The 16512-nt window shown below is 33.9% G+C and overlaps 1 protein-coding gene across 5 annotated transcripts in view; it reads left to right on the top strand.

Moving 5' to 3' along the window:
* The first annotated feature begins 14526 nt into the window (after window positions 1-14526).
* Window positions 14527-16512, top strand: part of LOC143058357 (uncharacterized) — a 68537-nt gene continuing 66551 nt past the window's right edge. For 4 of the 5 annotated variants that reach the window (XM_076231854.1, XM_076231857.1, XM_076231856.1 and 1 more), the window contains exon 1: window positions 14529-14983. In XM_076231854.1, coding sequence (XP_076087969.1) covers window positions 14941-14983 — 43 coding nt within the window. In that variant the 5' untranslated portion in view covers window positions 14529-14940. Of the gene's footprint in view, window positions 14984-16512 lie in introns of all 5 variants that reach the window. The other variant, XM_076231858.1, reaches the window with a different exon arrangement.

The raw sequence follows: 16512 nt of genomic DNA on the forward strand, positions 1-16512 counted from the left end.
TCTACCGATGAAGGAATATTTCTATTTCAGAAACTTGGACTTTTTATAAAAACTTGATAAATCGATCGATAACCTTCCGAATGGTACCGATTTAAATTTAGAATGAGGCCGCATATCTAAAATTGTTCAGGCTTAATTTGTATATATGTATTATAACTACCAGTAACCAGAGACACATATGTATTATAACTACCAGTAACCAGAGACACATATGTATTATAACTACCAGTAACCAGAGACACATTAGCTGATCTGTAACAATAACATCTTCATGCCTTATATATCATGTACTGTAGTACGCCGCTAGATTAAAACTGACGTGGAAAGGTAACACATGCCCACCGAAAGCTCTTTTTAGAGAGCCCAGGTGGTCGTGTGGTCTAGCGGGACGGCTGCAGTGCAGGCGATTTGGTGTCACGATATCACAGTAGCATGGGTTCGAATCCCGGCGAGGGAAGAACCAAAAATTTGCGAAAGCAAATTTACAGATCTAACATTGTTGGGTTGATGTTTAGACGAGTTGTATATATATATATACATATAGTACAACTCGTCTTAAACATCAACCCAACATTGTTAGATCTGTAAATTTGCTTTCGCAATTTCAGACGTACTTATATATATATAGTATATATGTCTCTGCAGTAACATATATAATACATATTGTAGTATATGTCTCTTTAAAAAAATTATATGTTTTATAAAGAGAGTGAATTATGACTCGTGCAATTCCAGAAGTTTCAAAGCGATACTCGAAGGAAACGATCGTTTTATGTGAATGAACCTTCATAACTTACCGAGAAACAAGATTTTGATGGATAAAGAAATTTACGCAGTACACCAAACAGAGCTCGAGAAGAGATCAATAACCGATTATGTAGAACCGACTTTTTTTTTTTTTTTTTTTATTAAAACGAAATTATTAAAATACATGTATAATAAATGATATTACCAATATGCCAAAACCAATCCCAAAGCAGCTATATTTGTCATATCATAGCTTAACCACTAAAGCTATGGAAATATTTGTCAATATATTCTGCACCTTTCAAATATAGTAGCAAATTAAAAGCAAATATATCTATTTACCAAACATTTCTAGCTGTCTGAAATATCTTTCTTTATCATTTCTTTGCATATGTATTTAAAGTTACATATGCCCAATATATTTACACATACATTTGTAGCTGTCTGAAATGTCTTTCTTTATCATTTCTTTGCATATGAATTTAAAGTTACATATGCCCAATATATTTACACATACATTTTTAGCTGTCTGAAATATCTTTCTTTATCATTTCTTTGCATATGTATTTAAAGTTACATATGCCCAATATATTTACACATGTCATTGATATTATCATTTGACCACATTTCTCAGTTAAACAAATTGTCTGCAAATCCATGTATTTACCATACATTTCAAAATATGTTCAAAGGCTTTTGATATGTTCTGATTTGACATACATTTCAGCCGACAATAAAGACTAACAAAAGTATTCCTTTACAATACATTTGACAGGTCTCTGTAGATTAAAGGAAATGATGCTTTACACCCCCCTATAAAGTTCTCGTTTTGAATTGGTTTACATACCAGGAAAATGTAGATGCACCTTACACTTTATAACCCATATAAAATCATTTGAATGATGATGCTTTGCTACCTAGACAAAGAAACACATTTGCGGATAAATTTACATCATAGAAAAATACATGCCAAAGGTTTCCATTTGCAGAGGTATACAAATACATAAGTTTGCAAAAGTTTTGCGACGGTCATAAATATATATAAATTCTTAACTGCAAAATGGTTTGATTAGGTGTTAATATATTTTATAAACCGCGGTCTCTCATAACCGCCCATAGGAGGGTATAGCACAAGAAATATTAATATTTACAACATGTAAAGACAAGATAAACTAAATGCAGCGGTTTATAAATATATGTAAATGTCGGTCTCTGAATACATTTACATAACATTTGCATACCTCTTCAAATCCGGGATTTCGTGTAGTGTTTCCTAAAAGGGGGGGGGGGGGGGGCGATGACTGACCTAAGGGGTGCCCGCTCCAGTCATGCTTCAATGATTCCCTATATAATCAACCAAATTTTTCCCACGAAAGGGGGGCCCGCCCCCCTCCCCCCTTGATCCGCCTATGTATCAACTTATTAAAATATGTCAAATATAATTACATAGCACGTGTACCACACGCACTCCAGGTACCACATCCTGTACTGGGGATAATTTGGTGTAGGGGAATGAAACAAAGGTTCTTCCTATGTTTTATGTGGGACAGGTACTTTTATGCAGATATTAAAATAATATTAAACTGTTCGTTTAATTCGGATATTAAACTACATACCTGAAGTGTTTTGACTCCAGATTCATTAGGATTTAATCCTCAATAACGATTAACATGTTTAACCCCGCCACATTATGATCCATTATGTATGTATGGGGGGGGGGGCATTTTCGGGACGCCGAGATTGGCCGATTTGAGCAACGGGAAATTGGGATTGCCTTGTTTAAAGATTGGGAATTCGGGATAGAAAAACATCGGGATACGGGAAACCCACGTAGTTTATATAGTTTGCCCCCATGGGAAATCGGGATTGACAAATAACTGTACCTTGGACAGATAAAAGTGCCATTTTCATTATACTTCAATCAGAATCGCATCTAGAAACAGAGTAGATCCAGATCTTATTGTTATTTTTCTGCTCGTTTTTTTTTTTAAAGTAACTGTAGCAAGTGCCATATTTAATATCCACTGTATGCGAATGATTTGCTAACCAAAATTCATGATAAATGTCTAAGCTCCTTGGTATTAGTGTCGCTCTGATTTAGAGGATCAGTATACCCAAAGTGGGTGGTAAAGGTTTTTTTTTCGTGCAACGTGTTTTGCCATTTTTAATTTCAACATTCCGTGAAAAAAGTTCGTGCTGGTAAAAACGGCAACGTGCAAGCAATTTTTTTATTTTTCGTTCATCGTGAAATTGGAATGGTATTTCGCGTTAGTCCGTAAGCATAACGCCTCTTCACAACCCTTCCCAAAAGTTAGACTTGATTTGGATATTTTCAATCATGAAGAGTAAGATTATGCAAGACCTAAAAGGAAACACATGTGTTTCCGGTGCCCCTATATATATCTATCCTAATTTTAAGTACCTATAATCTAACTCTACTCTTAAAAGGTTTTTGGATGTTATGTGGACAAGCACTTATAAAGTCAGAATTTTTCTCCCATATGAACCAGTCAAAAACGTTTGAAAAAAAAACTATTTTGCTTTCCTACCGATCCTAAGTTTTCAGGGGATGTTACCTGAAACACATGTATTTTTTTCTCGGCCTTACTACACAGATAATTTCACAGACACAGTCTTCTCTATAATCGAATATCATATAAAAATATTTATGGCATTCTGCAATTTTGAAGAAAACAAATACCCGAACTTGGTCAAAATGCACAAATTGAAAGCAAATAATTAAGAACAAAATTACTCGGAGGGTTTAATTTTAAAAGTTTACCAGGACGGCCTCCTTTAAAAGTTGTGTCAGATGTGTCTATTCGTTACATATAAAATAGTGGAGGACCTCTTTAATAAATAAATGGGTATTTCTTGTTTATCGGGATCGGGATTTTTAACAAAATATGTCCGGGATTTCGGGATTTTCTGATATTAAAACCGGGAAAAAACCCCTCTAGCCCCCCCCCCCCCCCCCCTATGTATGTGCCTGTCCCAAGTCAGAGGCCTATAATTCAGTGGTTGTCGTTTGTTTATGTGTTACATTTGTTTTTCGTTATTTTTTTTTTATTTTAGTTGTCTCGTTTGAATTGTTTTACATTGTCATTTCGGGGCTTTTTATACTGAGCTGACTATATGCGGTATGGCCGGGCTTTGCTTATTGTTGAAAGCCGTACGGTGACCTAGGCTATAGTTGCTAATTTCTGTGTCATTTTGGACTCTTGTGGAGAGTTGTCTCATTGGCAATCATACCACATCTTCTTTTTATAAGATCTAAAAAAACAGGATCTAAAAATATAAATGATGAATTTAATAGTGACTGTATCATAAAATAAAACTCTTGCCAGTTTAGAAAGCATACGTAAACAAATTTACTACTTTGCCGCCTCTGATTTAAATATTTGAATTCAAGCCGGTAAAATAGCGTATTGCTATTTCAGCAGCACTAGCAATATAGTAAAATTGTTGCTGGTGTTATATAGCCATTCTTCCCCCATGCCAGGTTTTCCCCTGAGGGAAATTTTGGATAATTGCAGTTCTTCCCCCACAGAAATTTAGCAATTCGTATACATATTGTCACTTTTCCCCCATATCCATCTTTCCCCCATATGATAGAGTTCATCATATTTATATAAGTCTGAAAATTAAATCCAACAGATTTTTATGCTGACAAATATATATATATATTTATTGCCAATTTACATTCAAATTGCACAATTGCTCGTCAGTCTGTCTATGTGTCTTTCTTTATTTTCACCAGTCTTTCTAATAGTCTACATTCTAATAAGTCTTGCTATAAATGTGTCCACACATCTGTTTACATGTTTACAAGTCTGTCTATGTCCACTAGTCCGTCTACATTTTCAACGATCTGTATCCATTAGTCTTTTCTTTATATTCAATAGTCTGCCTGACTTTATATTCATTAGTCTGACTGACTTTATATTCATTAGTCTGCCTGACTTTATATTCAATAGTCTGCCTGACTTTATATTCAATAGTCTGCCTGACTTTATATTCATTAGTCTGCCTGACTTTATATTCAATAGTCTGCCTGGCTTATATTCAATAGTCTGCCTGACTTTATATTCAAGACTTTATATTCAATAGTCTGCCTGACTTTATATTCAATAGTCTGCCTGACTTTATATTCAATAGTCTGCCTGGCTTATATTCATTAGTCTGTCTAACTTCATTTTCAATAGTCTGCCTAACTTTATATTCATTAGTCTGCCTGACTTTATATTCAATAGTCTGCCTGACTTTATATTCAATAGTCTGCCTGACTTTATATTCAATAGTCTGCCTAACTTTATATTCATTAGTCTGTCTGACTTTATTTTCAATAGTCTGCCTAACTTTATATTCATTAGTCTGCCTGACTTTATATTCAATAGTCTGCCTGACTTTATATTCAATAGTCTGCCTGATTTTATATTCAATAGTCTGCCTGACTTTATATTCAATAGTCTGCCTGGCTTATATTCAATAGTCTGCCTGACTTAATATTCATTAGTCTGCCTGACTTTATATTCATTAGTCTGCCTGACTTTATATTCATTAGTCTGCCTGACTTTATATTCATAAGTCTGCCTGACTTTATTTTCAATAGTCTGCCTGACTTTATATTCATTAGTCTGCCTGACTTTATATTCATTTGTCTGCCTGACTTTATATTCATTAGTCTGTCTGACTTTATATTCATTAGTCTGCCTGACTTTATTTTCAATAGTCTGCCTGACTTTATATTCATTAGTCTGCCTGACTTTATTTTCAATAGTCTGCCTGACTTTATTTTCAATAGTCTGCCTGACTTTATTTTCAATAGTCTGCCTGACTTTATATTCATTAGTCTTTTCTTTATATTCAATAGTCTGCCTGACTTTATATTCAATAGTCTGCCTGACATTATATTCATTAGTCTGCCTGACTTTATATTCAATAGTCTGCCTGACTTTATATTCATTAGTCCGTCTTTGTATGTGCTGGTGGTTTTGCCACAGGTTTTTGTATGCGCCTATAGTGCAGTTGGAAGTCGTAGACTCTTTCACTGCCGCTGGATAGCTTATGAAAAGAAAGCCGAGTGCGTAAATAGTCTTTCCTGCCTGTACATATAGCCTCCACACTAACAAGACTTCTACAGTGCCTCCCCGCGACAGCACACCGTAACTATTATCTTGTGTCCTAGGCCTAACTGTAGAGGATCTCGGAGTAGCACGGACCATATAGATGAAGTGTGTAGGCCCACCGGCGTGTGGATACGCCCTAGCACTCATCAACCTTGCCCCAGCTATAGGTTAATAGTCGGCTAGATGAAAGTCGTCATCCTTGGAAGGCATTTCATACAGGAGAAGAAAACTCTGATATAAAATTCCGGGTAGATTTGACCCGTCAGCCTTGGTCGGCAATGGATCTATAGGAAAGAAACCTTGAGAAAAGATTCTCGTGTACTCTCCAGGACGGGGATTGAGCGATAGGCCAACAACCTATCCTTTTTAAAAAACTTACCAACCGGGTCTTATCTATATAAAAAACGAGAAACGAGAAACACTCTGTTAGATTTGCAGGTATAAGCCAAAGTAAGATACCATCATGATGATTGTGGCCAAGTTTGGTTTTTGTCTCAGTAGTTTTAGAGTAGATTTTTGTAAACTGAGATTACAAAAATATACGAAAAATGGCTAAAAATTGATTTTTGTAAAAGTTAACAGACGATGGACAAACATTGGACCAGATGAGCTAAACACGACGCTTCGGACGCATAAAATTTATGAAGTGTTATCTTATAATGTGTTATTTATGCAACGAGGATATTGGTGATGAATATCATGTATTATTTATTTGTGAAAATGCAGAACTAGTAGAAAAGAGAAACAGATATTTAGTTAAATTACCACAATACTAGTATTATAGAAATAATTCAAACGTTGTAAAAATGGACGGTCTTCTTTCACTTTGCAATGTTGAATTATATAAGAAACTGTGAGTGTTTATCAGAAAACTGTCTTCTCTACTTTATATTCTATTACTAATATATAAAAAAAAAGAAGATGTGGCATGATTGTCAATGAGACAACTTTCCACAAGAGACCAAAATAACACAGAAATTAACAACTATACCGGGTCATCGTACGGCCTTTAACAATGAACAAAGCCAATTCCGCATAGTCAGCTATAAAACTTTACTGAGGCCCCGACATGACAGCGTAAAACAATTCAAACGAGAAAACTAACGGCCTCATGTATGTAAAAGTTGATCAAAAAACAAATATGCAACACATAAACAAACGACAACAACTGAATTACAGGCTCCTGGCTTGGGACAGGCACATACATACAGAATGTGGCGGGGTTAAACATGCTACCATGATCCCAATCCTCCCTATAACCTTGGACAGTGGTATAACAGTACAACATAAGAACGAACTATAAAAATCGGTTGAAAAGGCTTTAGTAAATTCATATCAGATGGAAGTATCAGATCTGAAAATTTGCCATTTATTTGTGTCCTATTCCTGTTTGTAACAAATTGATCATTTTGATTCGCACACTGTAAACCTACCTGGCGCCTGACGCGTCCAGACGCGTTCAAAATTTGTACACCGAATGTTCAATATTTTCACGTCAGATGTTCATGCTTAGAGACGTGGTCAAAGTTTTAACGTTTGTGTTAAAAATATTAACATGTGTGTTCAGACACAGTGCACACCGGTGTTCAAATTCTGATCTATAAAAGAAGATAGTTGTTTGTCCGATTTTCTATCCTTCTAATTATTAGCAAATTTACAAAGAAATTAATTTAAAAATATGAATGTATACGCAGGTTGATGATCTTGTGAATTTTTGACTAATATTTTAGTAATTGTGAAATATTAAACTTCAAAGTTGGCATATATGTATAGTTATTGAACTTATTTTATTATTATTACTATCTTATTTCATGATCCGTTCAGTTTATTAACATTACATGTTCAATCAGTGTTCAATTCGCTCGAAATTTTGAACACCTCGCGTTAAAAAAAATATACCAGGGTACCAAATACCGGAAACAGATATCGGCTGGTGATTTAGGCGGTTAAACGAAGAATGGATACACACAAGGAAGAGAACTGAAGAAGGTACTTCTATCCCACATGAACTCGAAAGAAGTGAGTAACAAGTCAGTACTGACAGTAGGATAATCTCCATAGGTAGCTCGATGGCTTCCTTGTTATTTTCTCATGTCAGATATATATTTGTCAAATATTCATAACTGTTATATCCAAATTTTCAATATTCAACATAAAAGACGAATTAAAGAACAGGATTTAGATTAAACGTAAATAACTGTCAGCTTTGCTCTGGTGATTTCCTAAACTGATGAATAACCAATCGTGTGCAGGGCCGTAACTACATTGAGGCAAATGAGGCAAATGCCTCATGTTTTAAATTTAAAAAAAAAATAAAATAAAACAAAAGATTGTCTTCATATCAAATTGTTTTCATTGAAAGTGTCTTGCAATAGCAAGTTCTCTTCACTCTCTGATGTCGCCCTTGCATATTTTTCGTAATCCATGTTTCTATTTTACTTTTGGTTTTCAGAGTTGATGGTCTATTGTTTGTACTTCTGTGTCTCGGGTTTGTCTTATGTTCATTTATTGTCCTACTTAATGACTAGTCTGACTGTTGATTTTCATTTGTAAACGTGTCACACTGTGTAATGTTGCATGTCCAGACATTATGCGAGAAAATATTTTAAGAATATACAATGCTACTGGACACAGAAAAAAGTGGTCGTTTCTGCATGGAGAATTGAACTTGATATCAAAGAATACGAAACTGCCTTTTTATGCCCCACCTACGATAGTAGAGGGGCATTATGTTTTCAGGTCTGTGCCTCCGTTCGTCCGTGCGTCCGTCCGTTCGCTTCAGGTTAAAGTTTTTGGTCAAGGTATTTTTTGAAGAAGTTGAAGTCCAATCAACTAGAAACTTAGTACACATGTTCCCCATGATATGATCTTTCTAATTTTAATGCCAAATTATAGTTTTGACCCCAATTTCATGGTCCACTGAACATAGAAAATGTTAGTGCGAAGTTCAGGTTAAATTTTTTGGTCAAGGTAGTTTTTGATGAAGTTAAAGTTACATCAACTTGAAACTTAGTACACATGTTCCCTATGATATGATCTTTCTAATTATAATTCCAAATTATAATTTTGACCCTAATTTCACGGTCCACTGTACATAGAAAATGATAGTGCGAGTGGGGCATCCGTGTACTATGGACACATTCTTGTTTGTATATAAAACCATACCCAATTTTTCTTAGTATGGATTGCAAACTTAGGTATTTTCTGTAGGTGAGATATGCACAGAAGTGATAGATATGTATTATAAATATAGAAAATTGATTATCTTAATAAAAAAAAAAATTAAAAAAAAAATAACTGTATCATATGCCTGTGGATAAAACTAGATAGCTGACATGGTTTAAATTAAAGTAAGACCACCAATTTCCCGGTATCGAATCATTTGTTGAAAAAACATCAGTGTATTGCCATATGACATTTTACATTCAAGGGTTAAATTTGCATTAAGTCGTGTTCAGACCCTTTAACAGAAAATAAAGGAATATGAAGTACACGTGCACGGGAGATAATCGCACACAATGTCAATGTATAGAAAAAAATACAAATGATCAAGGGTCAAAGTTTTTATTCCTGTTCTTCATCTTGATAGTTGTTACGTCTTCAATAATGAAAGAATCATAAATACCGTAAAACAAGGTCAATATGGTCCCTAGTGTCGACTTGAGCAGTACTAGTATTTAACGTATATTACTGCACTCATGACTGTCACTATATTTAAATCTAGTTAAAAAAATCTCAAGTCAGCACAATACAAGACAAGAAAAGACGGACAGATCCGGGATTAATGATTATGAGAATTACGATTTTTGCTTTATCCTACATATCGGTCTTTTAATGTTTTGAATTTCCCTAAAACTTTAAAGTCTTAAATAACAATGAATCTATGTTTTGCTTTGAGACCAAAATATTGTCGAAAAAATAGTTAAAAATGATTTGCGTTTCTATGTAAGAAAGAGTCTGGGAAACGCTCAGAATGCACGATTTTGCGTTATTTTTCTCAGAGCTTTAGTTACCCTCGCCAAAATTTTTCGCCTCGCTACGCTCTGCGAATATATTTTGCCTCAGTATTAAAAGGGGCTAGTTACGGCCCTGGTGTGTCTGTTATACAGAATAAATGATGATTTTTTACATCCACGTATATTAGCTGAACATTTAAGTGTTAAGAACTCTAACATCAAGTGTTTAAAAATGAAACACAAAGGCATTAAAAACTGAACACCACACATTCAATTGATGAACACTAAGTGTTAAGAACTCTAACATCAAGTGTTCAAATATGAAACACAAAGGCATAAAAACTGAATACCACATAATCAATTGATGAACACTAAGTGTTAAGAACTCTAACATTAAGTGTTCAAAAGTGAAACACACAGGCATTAAAAACTGAACACCACGCATTCAATAGACGAACACTAGTGTAAACATTTGGAACACAATTTTTGACTTATAAAATGCATTCGTTTTTTTCTTATTTGCAGGAATCGTTAGATTGGAATGTTCTAATTAGGAACCGGTAGCCAATAATCACACAAAGGTCATTTCTGCATGCTATAAAGTGTTTGAAAAAAGAAAGATGTTCAAAAAAAAGGTATGACAATATAATTATGCATATTAATAGCTTATGTGGGTGTATCATTTCTATATCTGTATACCTAATTAGGTTAAGAAATCGACTTTTGTAATTTATAATGTCAAAACTTGCATTTCACTGCCATAGAATATCATTTGTACTCTAGTATATCGAAATTCAAGCATAACAACCATTGCATTTTTTTTATGCTTTATGAAAAACTCTCTTTTTTTAATTTTAAATTTTATTTTGCAGGATATATAGGCTCATAGAAATTGTTTGTTGTGGAGGATTTGACATTGGAAGTTGATAACAACACATAAAATGCCACCCAGTTGATAGCTTTAAGTGAAGATGCACTGAAAAGTGGAGCGTACATTGTATGTGATCGTATAAGAACTGTTGGAATTTGCAAACTATTAAACTTCCATTGTGACAAATATCTTTATCATAAACTATCTACTTATCACATTGACATTGGTTAGGATACACATGATGTAGCAACTATCTTGTCATTAGGGGTAAATCATTATTTGTGATATATTTAAGTCAGTTTAAAAACATTATGTATGTGATTTCACTGAATGTTACTTGTGATATAATAAGGTATTCTTGTGTACTTTTCTTACATATATGCTCATTTGATTATATAAAGAATTACTTGTTAAAATATGTTTTATTGTTATATTTTGCCTGATTCAATATAGTTTTTATAACAGTTTAATTAAGTTTAGTACTTATGGAAAATTATGTACGCTTGAAAATAGAACATGTTCCACATTTGAACACCATCACTTTGAACACTTATGTCAACTGTTCTGAATGTAAACGTCTGGTGTTCTGAAGCTGAACATTTTGATTTTTAAACATGTTCTGTGTGTTCAAAAAGTGTTACATGGCTGTTGAACGCGTCGACGTATTAAGATTTTGAACATTCGGACACGTTAAATCGTTGAACACTAATGTTAAGGTCTCTAACATCAAGTGTTCAAAAATGAAACACAAAGGCATTAAAAACTGAACACCACACATTCAATTGATGAACACTAGTGTAAACATTTGGAACACCATTACACGTTCAAAAAGTGTTACAAAAAAGCGTTCAAGCAGTGTTCTATTTATTAACACTTAGATTTACAGCATGGCACGTGTTTCATGTTGTTGACACAACCGAACTGAAATGTTTGAAATTCCACCAGTTTTTGTTTTAAAACATGAACATCGGTAACTTGACTAATGTTTCTTAGAGACATACGGATACAACAGAAGCCAGCTCAAGTCAAGAAATCGAAGTCACGGGTATCAAATGTTGTGTTTCGTGTACTATTGTTTGTATGCGATTGGGGGTTTACTTCTATTTTTCGGCCATGGCGTTTTCAGTTTATTTTCGATTTATGAGTTTGAATGTCCCTCTGCATGGTATTTTTCGTCTGTCTTTCACTCACATGCTTTCATTTATTGTAATAAAAAACTACAATCAAGACAAGGAGTTACACTCTCTAAAACAGTATACTAAGGTAAAGGCTGTTTCAGGCTAACTTGTCATACAGCCAATACACTGTAAACCTTTACTGAGATTCAAACTTTATTCATGAATTACACGGACATTTACAGAAGAATTTTTAGCTCACCTGGCCAAAGGAGCCAATTGAACTTTTCTCATCACTTGGCGTCAGTAGTCGTCCGTCGTTATCGTCCGTCCGTGTCGTTCGTTAACTTTACAAAAAACTTCTCCTCTGAAACAACTGGGCCAAATTTAACCAAAGTTGGTCTCAATCATCATTGGGATATCTAGTTTAATAAATCTGACGGGATAAATTTATTAACCATGTCAAGTTTCAATATTATTATCGATAGGAGTTATTGCCCTTTATAGTCAATTTTTAACAATTTTCATGAATTTTGTAAATTTTTGTAAATTTTTACAAATATTTTCCCCTGTAACTAATGGGCCAAGTTCATTATAGGTATAGATAATTTTAAGCAGCAAGAATGTTCAGTAAAGTATGATCTACAAATACACCAGCGTCACCAAAACACATTTTTGTCATGAATCCATCTGTGTCCTTTGTTTAATATGCACATAGACCAAGGTGAGCGACACAGGCTTTTTAAAGCCGCTAGTTTTTACCATCAATAGTGCGATATAAATGCTAACCCTAGTTCAGATATCAAATCAATTATCTATACTAGACTGTATAGGGCAGAACGGTCACGAAAATTGGATACATTCTATCTACTACAGTCATGTGGTAGATGGCGTTTTTCTTGACTTTTGTTTAGAGATATTTTGAGCAGCAGGATAGGTTCATTTGACATGTGTCCTTTAGAGGTCGTCTGATGTTACAGTTGTTTTATGTCCCCTATTCATAGATTGATATGGACAAAGTGTATTATGCAACGACGAAATGTTTTGAAATTAATGTCGTTGAGTAACAGTCTATTGATTTGTTCCTTATATCACTTTGTATCCATATTTTTAAGTTTAAAACACACGATGGCACCTCTTATACTCAAGTTCAAATGATGTGTGTTGTTTCTCATGGTTAATCAAATTCAAAGACTATCCAATACTATTTTTTACACCTCATTCAAGATAATTTTTGTTTTCGCAGAACTATAGGATTGATTAAAGGAAGCCCTTCTAGTTTTTTCATATTTTGTACCGTTGGAAACTTGACAGTACAGTCAAATTTAAGATATTTCACGAAGGTTGTAGCATATGCTTGTAAGATACCCTTTTAAATATTGAAATAATATGTATGCAAGCGCTTGTATATCGAATAGTCAAATATGTTAAATGGAGAACACTTCAGTAGTCTGTGTATATGAAAATAAAATATGTTTAGACTAAGCCCGAGAAACTAAGACACCTTTCCGTGTATTTGTCATTTCATAGTTATAGGACTTACACCGTTGTATTTTTCTGCACTGTTGTACATGTCACGCAGCAGCTCTGCATGATATACTTAACTCAAATTTCTATAAACTTTACACTGCTGTTAGGATAGGCCGGTGAATGCATGTTCAATATAAAAAAGAAGATGTGGTATGATTGCTAATGAGACAGCTCTCCACAAGAGACCAAAATAACACAGCAATTAAGAACTATATATAACCGTACGGCTTCAACAATGAGCAAAATTGGTTTCAGATGAGACATGTCGCCAAATGCTAATAAGGGGTTTTGACTCTTTGACGAAGAATTTGCATGCTTTTGTCGTTTATATTATCTCTATCATCCTTGCACAGTAAGTCGCCACTCTTCGGTCAACTGATCTTGATCTAAGGTAATACCTCAGATGCTCTTCATTTCACTGACTGGTAAATATGTGGAACTATGATTCACTAACGTGACTCCTTTAGAGAATCATGGGTTGTTTTACTCAGTTAGTGTAGGGGAGCAGCTGTGTCATGAGTCCCCAGTTTTACACGGTGGTATAGTGCGAGCATTGTCATTAAATGGAAGAAAATACACGTTAATGCAACTGTTACGCTGCTGTGCCCATCAAAAATGTGAACTTATGGTTTCTGATAACTTCAAAGAGGTACTGCAGTTTGAAAAATCATGTTCAAAAATAACTTCAATGGGAGAATAAAATAGAACATATATTTGATAAATAGAGGTTGGTCCAGTTTAATTGAACGGGTGGTGAAATTCTATTAAACTATTTGTACACCACTGAGCGAATAGAGATCACTCCCCCCTAAAAAAAATGAAAAAATGACCCTATATCTTATATTGATATGTCTTTTTTTGTGTTATTATAAAGTTTAAGTTTTTATACATAATCAGGTGCCGCTGTGAATAAAGAAAATACGGTGAAAATTAGTTTTATTGTTACACACTGATTATTACAACTTATTCTGTTCATTGAGGAATGAATTTGAAAAGACAAGCTTGTAAACAAAGAACTATGGTTTTTATTATTTGTTAAAACACAAGATTGGTTTATTGTTCACACTTTTAGTGAAATAATGAACTCGGTCATGTGTTTCTGTTCGATTTGAAATTTAAAAATTCTTTATCCGACTAATTGTGTAAACTATTCATGTACTAATCGGGACATTCGAATAGATAATATATAATTTCTTTCACCCCAATGTTGATAAATTCTGATTACGTAATTCTTTAGTTATTTACTTCCGAACAAAACAGTAAATTTGATAATCTTTTATCATTAGTATTATCGGAACATGATGGATATGTGCTGTAGGGGTTTTAACCAACTATTTCGTCAAATTGACCTGGAATGACATTTCACCCTAAGAAGTGATTAATGGTGTCTTTGGAACAGTAAATGAAATAACGTGTATACGTGTAGTTATTTAGGATTGCATACATTTGATTGTTGAGGAAACTAATTCTTACAATTGGGATATAACACATTCTTTTAATACTTTAGTGTAGGGACATATGTGTATTTGAAATTTACATCCTACTGGAGATTCACAGGAGATAATGTTAGATGCGCTTCTCGTTAGCGAAAGATGTCTCAAAAAACCTTTACTTCTTCTATTTTCGTAAAACTGGGTAAGAATTCAATAATTTCATATTTTTTTTTATATTTTTAAACCCTACAAATCTACAAAGATATTTAATTGAATAAGTTACCTTTTTGTCGAGCCTTCGACTTTAGTCGAAAAAGCGAGACATAGCGATCCTACATTCCGTCGTCGTCGGCGTCGTCGTCGTCGGCGGCGTCCACAAATATTCACTCTGTGGTTAAAGTTTTTGAAATTTTAATAACTTTCTTAAACTATCCTTGAATTGTACGAAACTTTGACAGAAGCTTGTTTATGATCAGGAGATAGTATCCAGAAGTAAATTTTGTAAAAATAAAATTCCATTTTTTCCGTATTTTACTTATAAATGGACTTAGTTTTTTCTGCCAGGAAACATTACATTCACTCTGTGGTTAGTTTTTAAAATTTTAATAACTTTCTTAAACTATCCTGGAAATGTACAAAACTTGGCCAGAAGCTTGTTTATGATCAGGAGATAGTATCCAGAAGTAAATTTTGTAAAAATAAAATTCCATTTTTTCCATATTTTACTTATAAATGGACTTAGTTTTTCTGCCAGGAAACATTACATTCACTCTGTGGTTAAAGTTTTTAAAATTTTAATAACTTTCTTAAACTATCCTGGAATTGTAAGAAACTTGGCCAGAAGCTTGTTTATGATCAGAAGATAGTATCCAGATGTAAATTTTGTAAAAATAAAATTCCATTTTTCCCGTATTTTACTTATAAATGGACTTAGTTTTTCTTCCAGTTAACATTACATACAGTCTGCAGTTAAAGTATTTAAAACATTTTTAAGATTCTTAAACTAGCCTGGATTTTTACCAAACTTGGACAGAAGCTTCTGACAATCAAAAGATAGTATTGAGAGGAATAATTTTATTGATTTTTTTCATCATTTTTGATGAGTGTGTGATTAACAGCAAAAGTAGGCGAGACACTGGGTTCCGCGGAACCCTTACAAATTTTTTACCTGTTGCAAAGGTAAATTACTTCGTATCATTATGACACCTTATGTGATTTTTAGGTTAAAGACATTTCAGGTCAACCAAAGATTTGCTTTTGATCTAATCTATTTACACACAAGTATCATACACAACGAAAAAAAACCTCAAAATCTAAATTCAACATATTATTAAGGATGGAAGCACAGTGGATGGAAGGCTGAAGAATGGAATATTATACGGCCTTTACCGGTATCAGAATTCTGTGGCTGGAACAGTGTTCCAGTTTTTGTTATGCCCCTCTTTTATCATCCATGAAGAAAGCTACATTTACTATTAGATAGCCTCAAAGAATTAGTCTCATGAATCTTAGGTATACCCAGAAGTTAAGGGTCAGAATTATGTGTAAATAAACCCAGCAGATAAGAAGGTGTTCACTCATCAGACAACACCAAAAGAGTGATGATGTTCAGGTTTCTTATGTATCTCTTCTATGATTCTTCATTTGACGTTTCTAATTTTTTTTATACATTCTTGCCCGCTCCCACATGTGCATTACATACTTTATTTTGCAGACCCTCACTTACTACAT

This window comes from Mytilus galloprovincialis, chromosome 14 (assembly GCF_965363235.1).
Source record: "Mytilus galloprovincialis chromosome 14, xbMytGall1.hap1.1, whole genome shotgun sequence".
NCBI classification, from domain to species: Eukaryota; Metazoa; Mollusca; class Bivalvia; order Mytilida; family Mytilidae; genus Mytilus; species Mytilus galloprovincialis.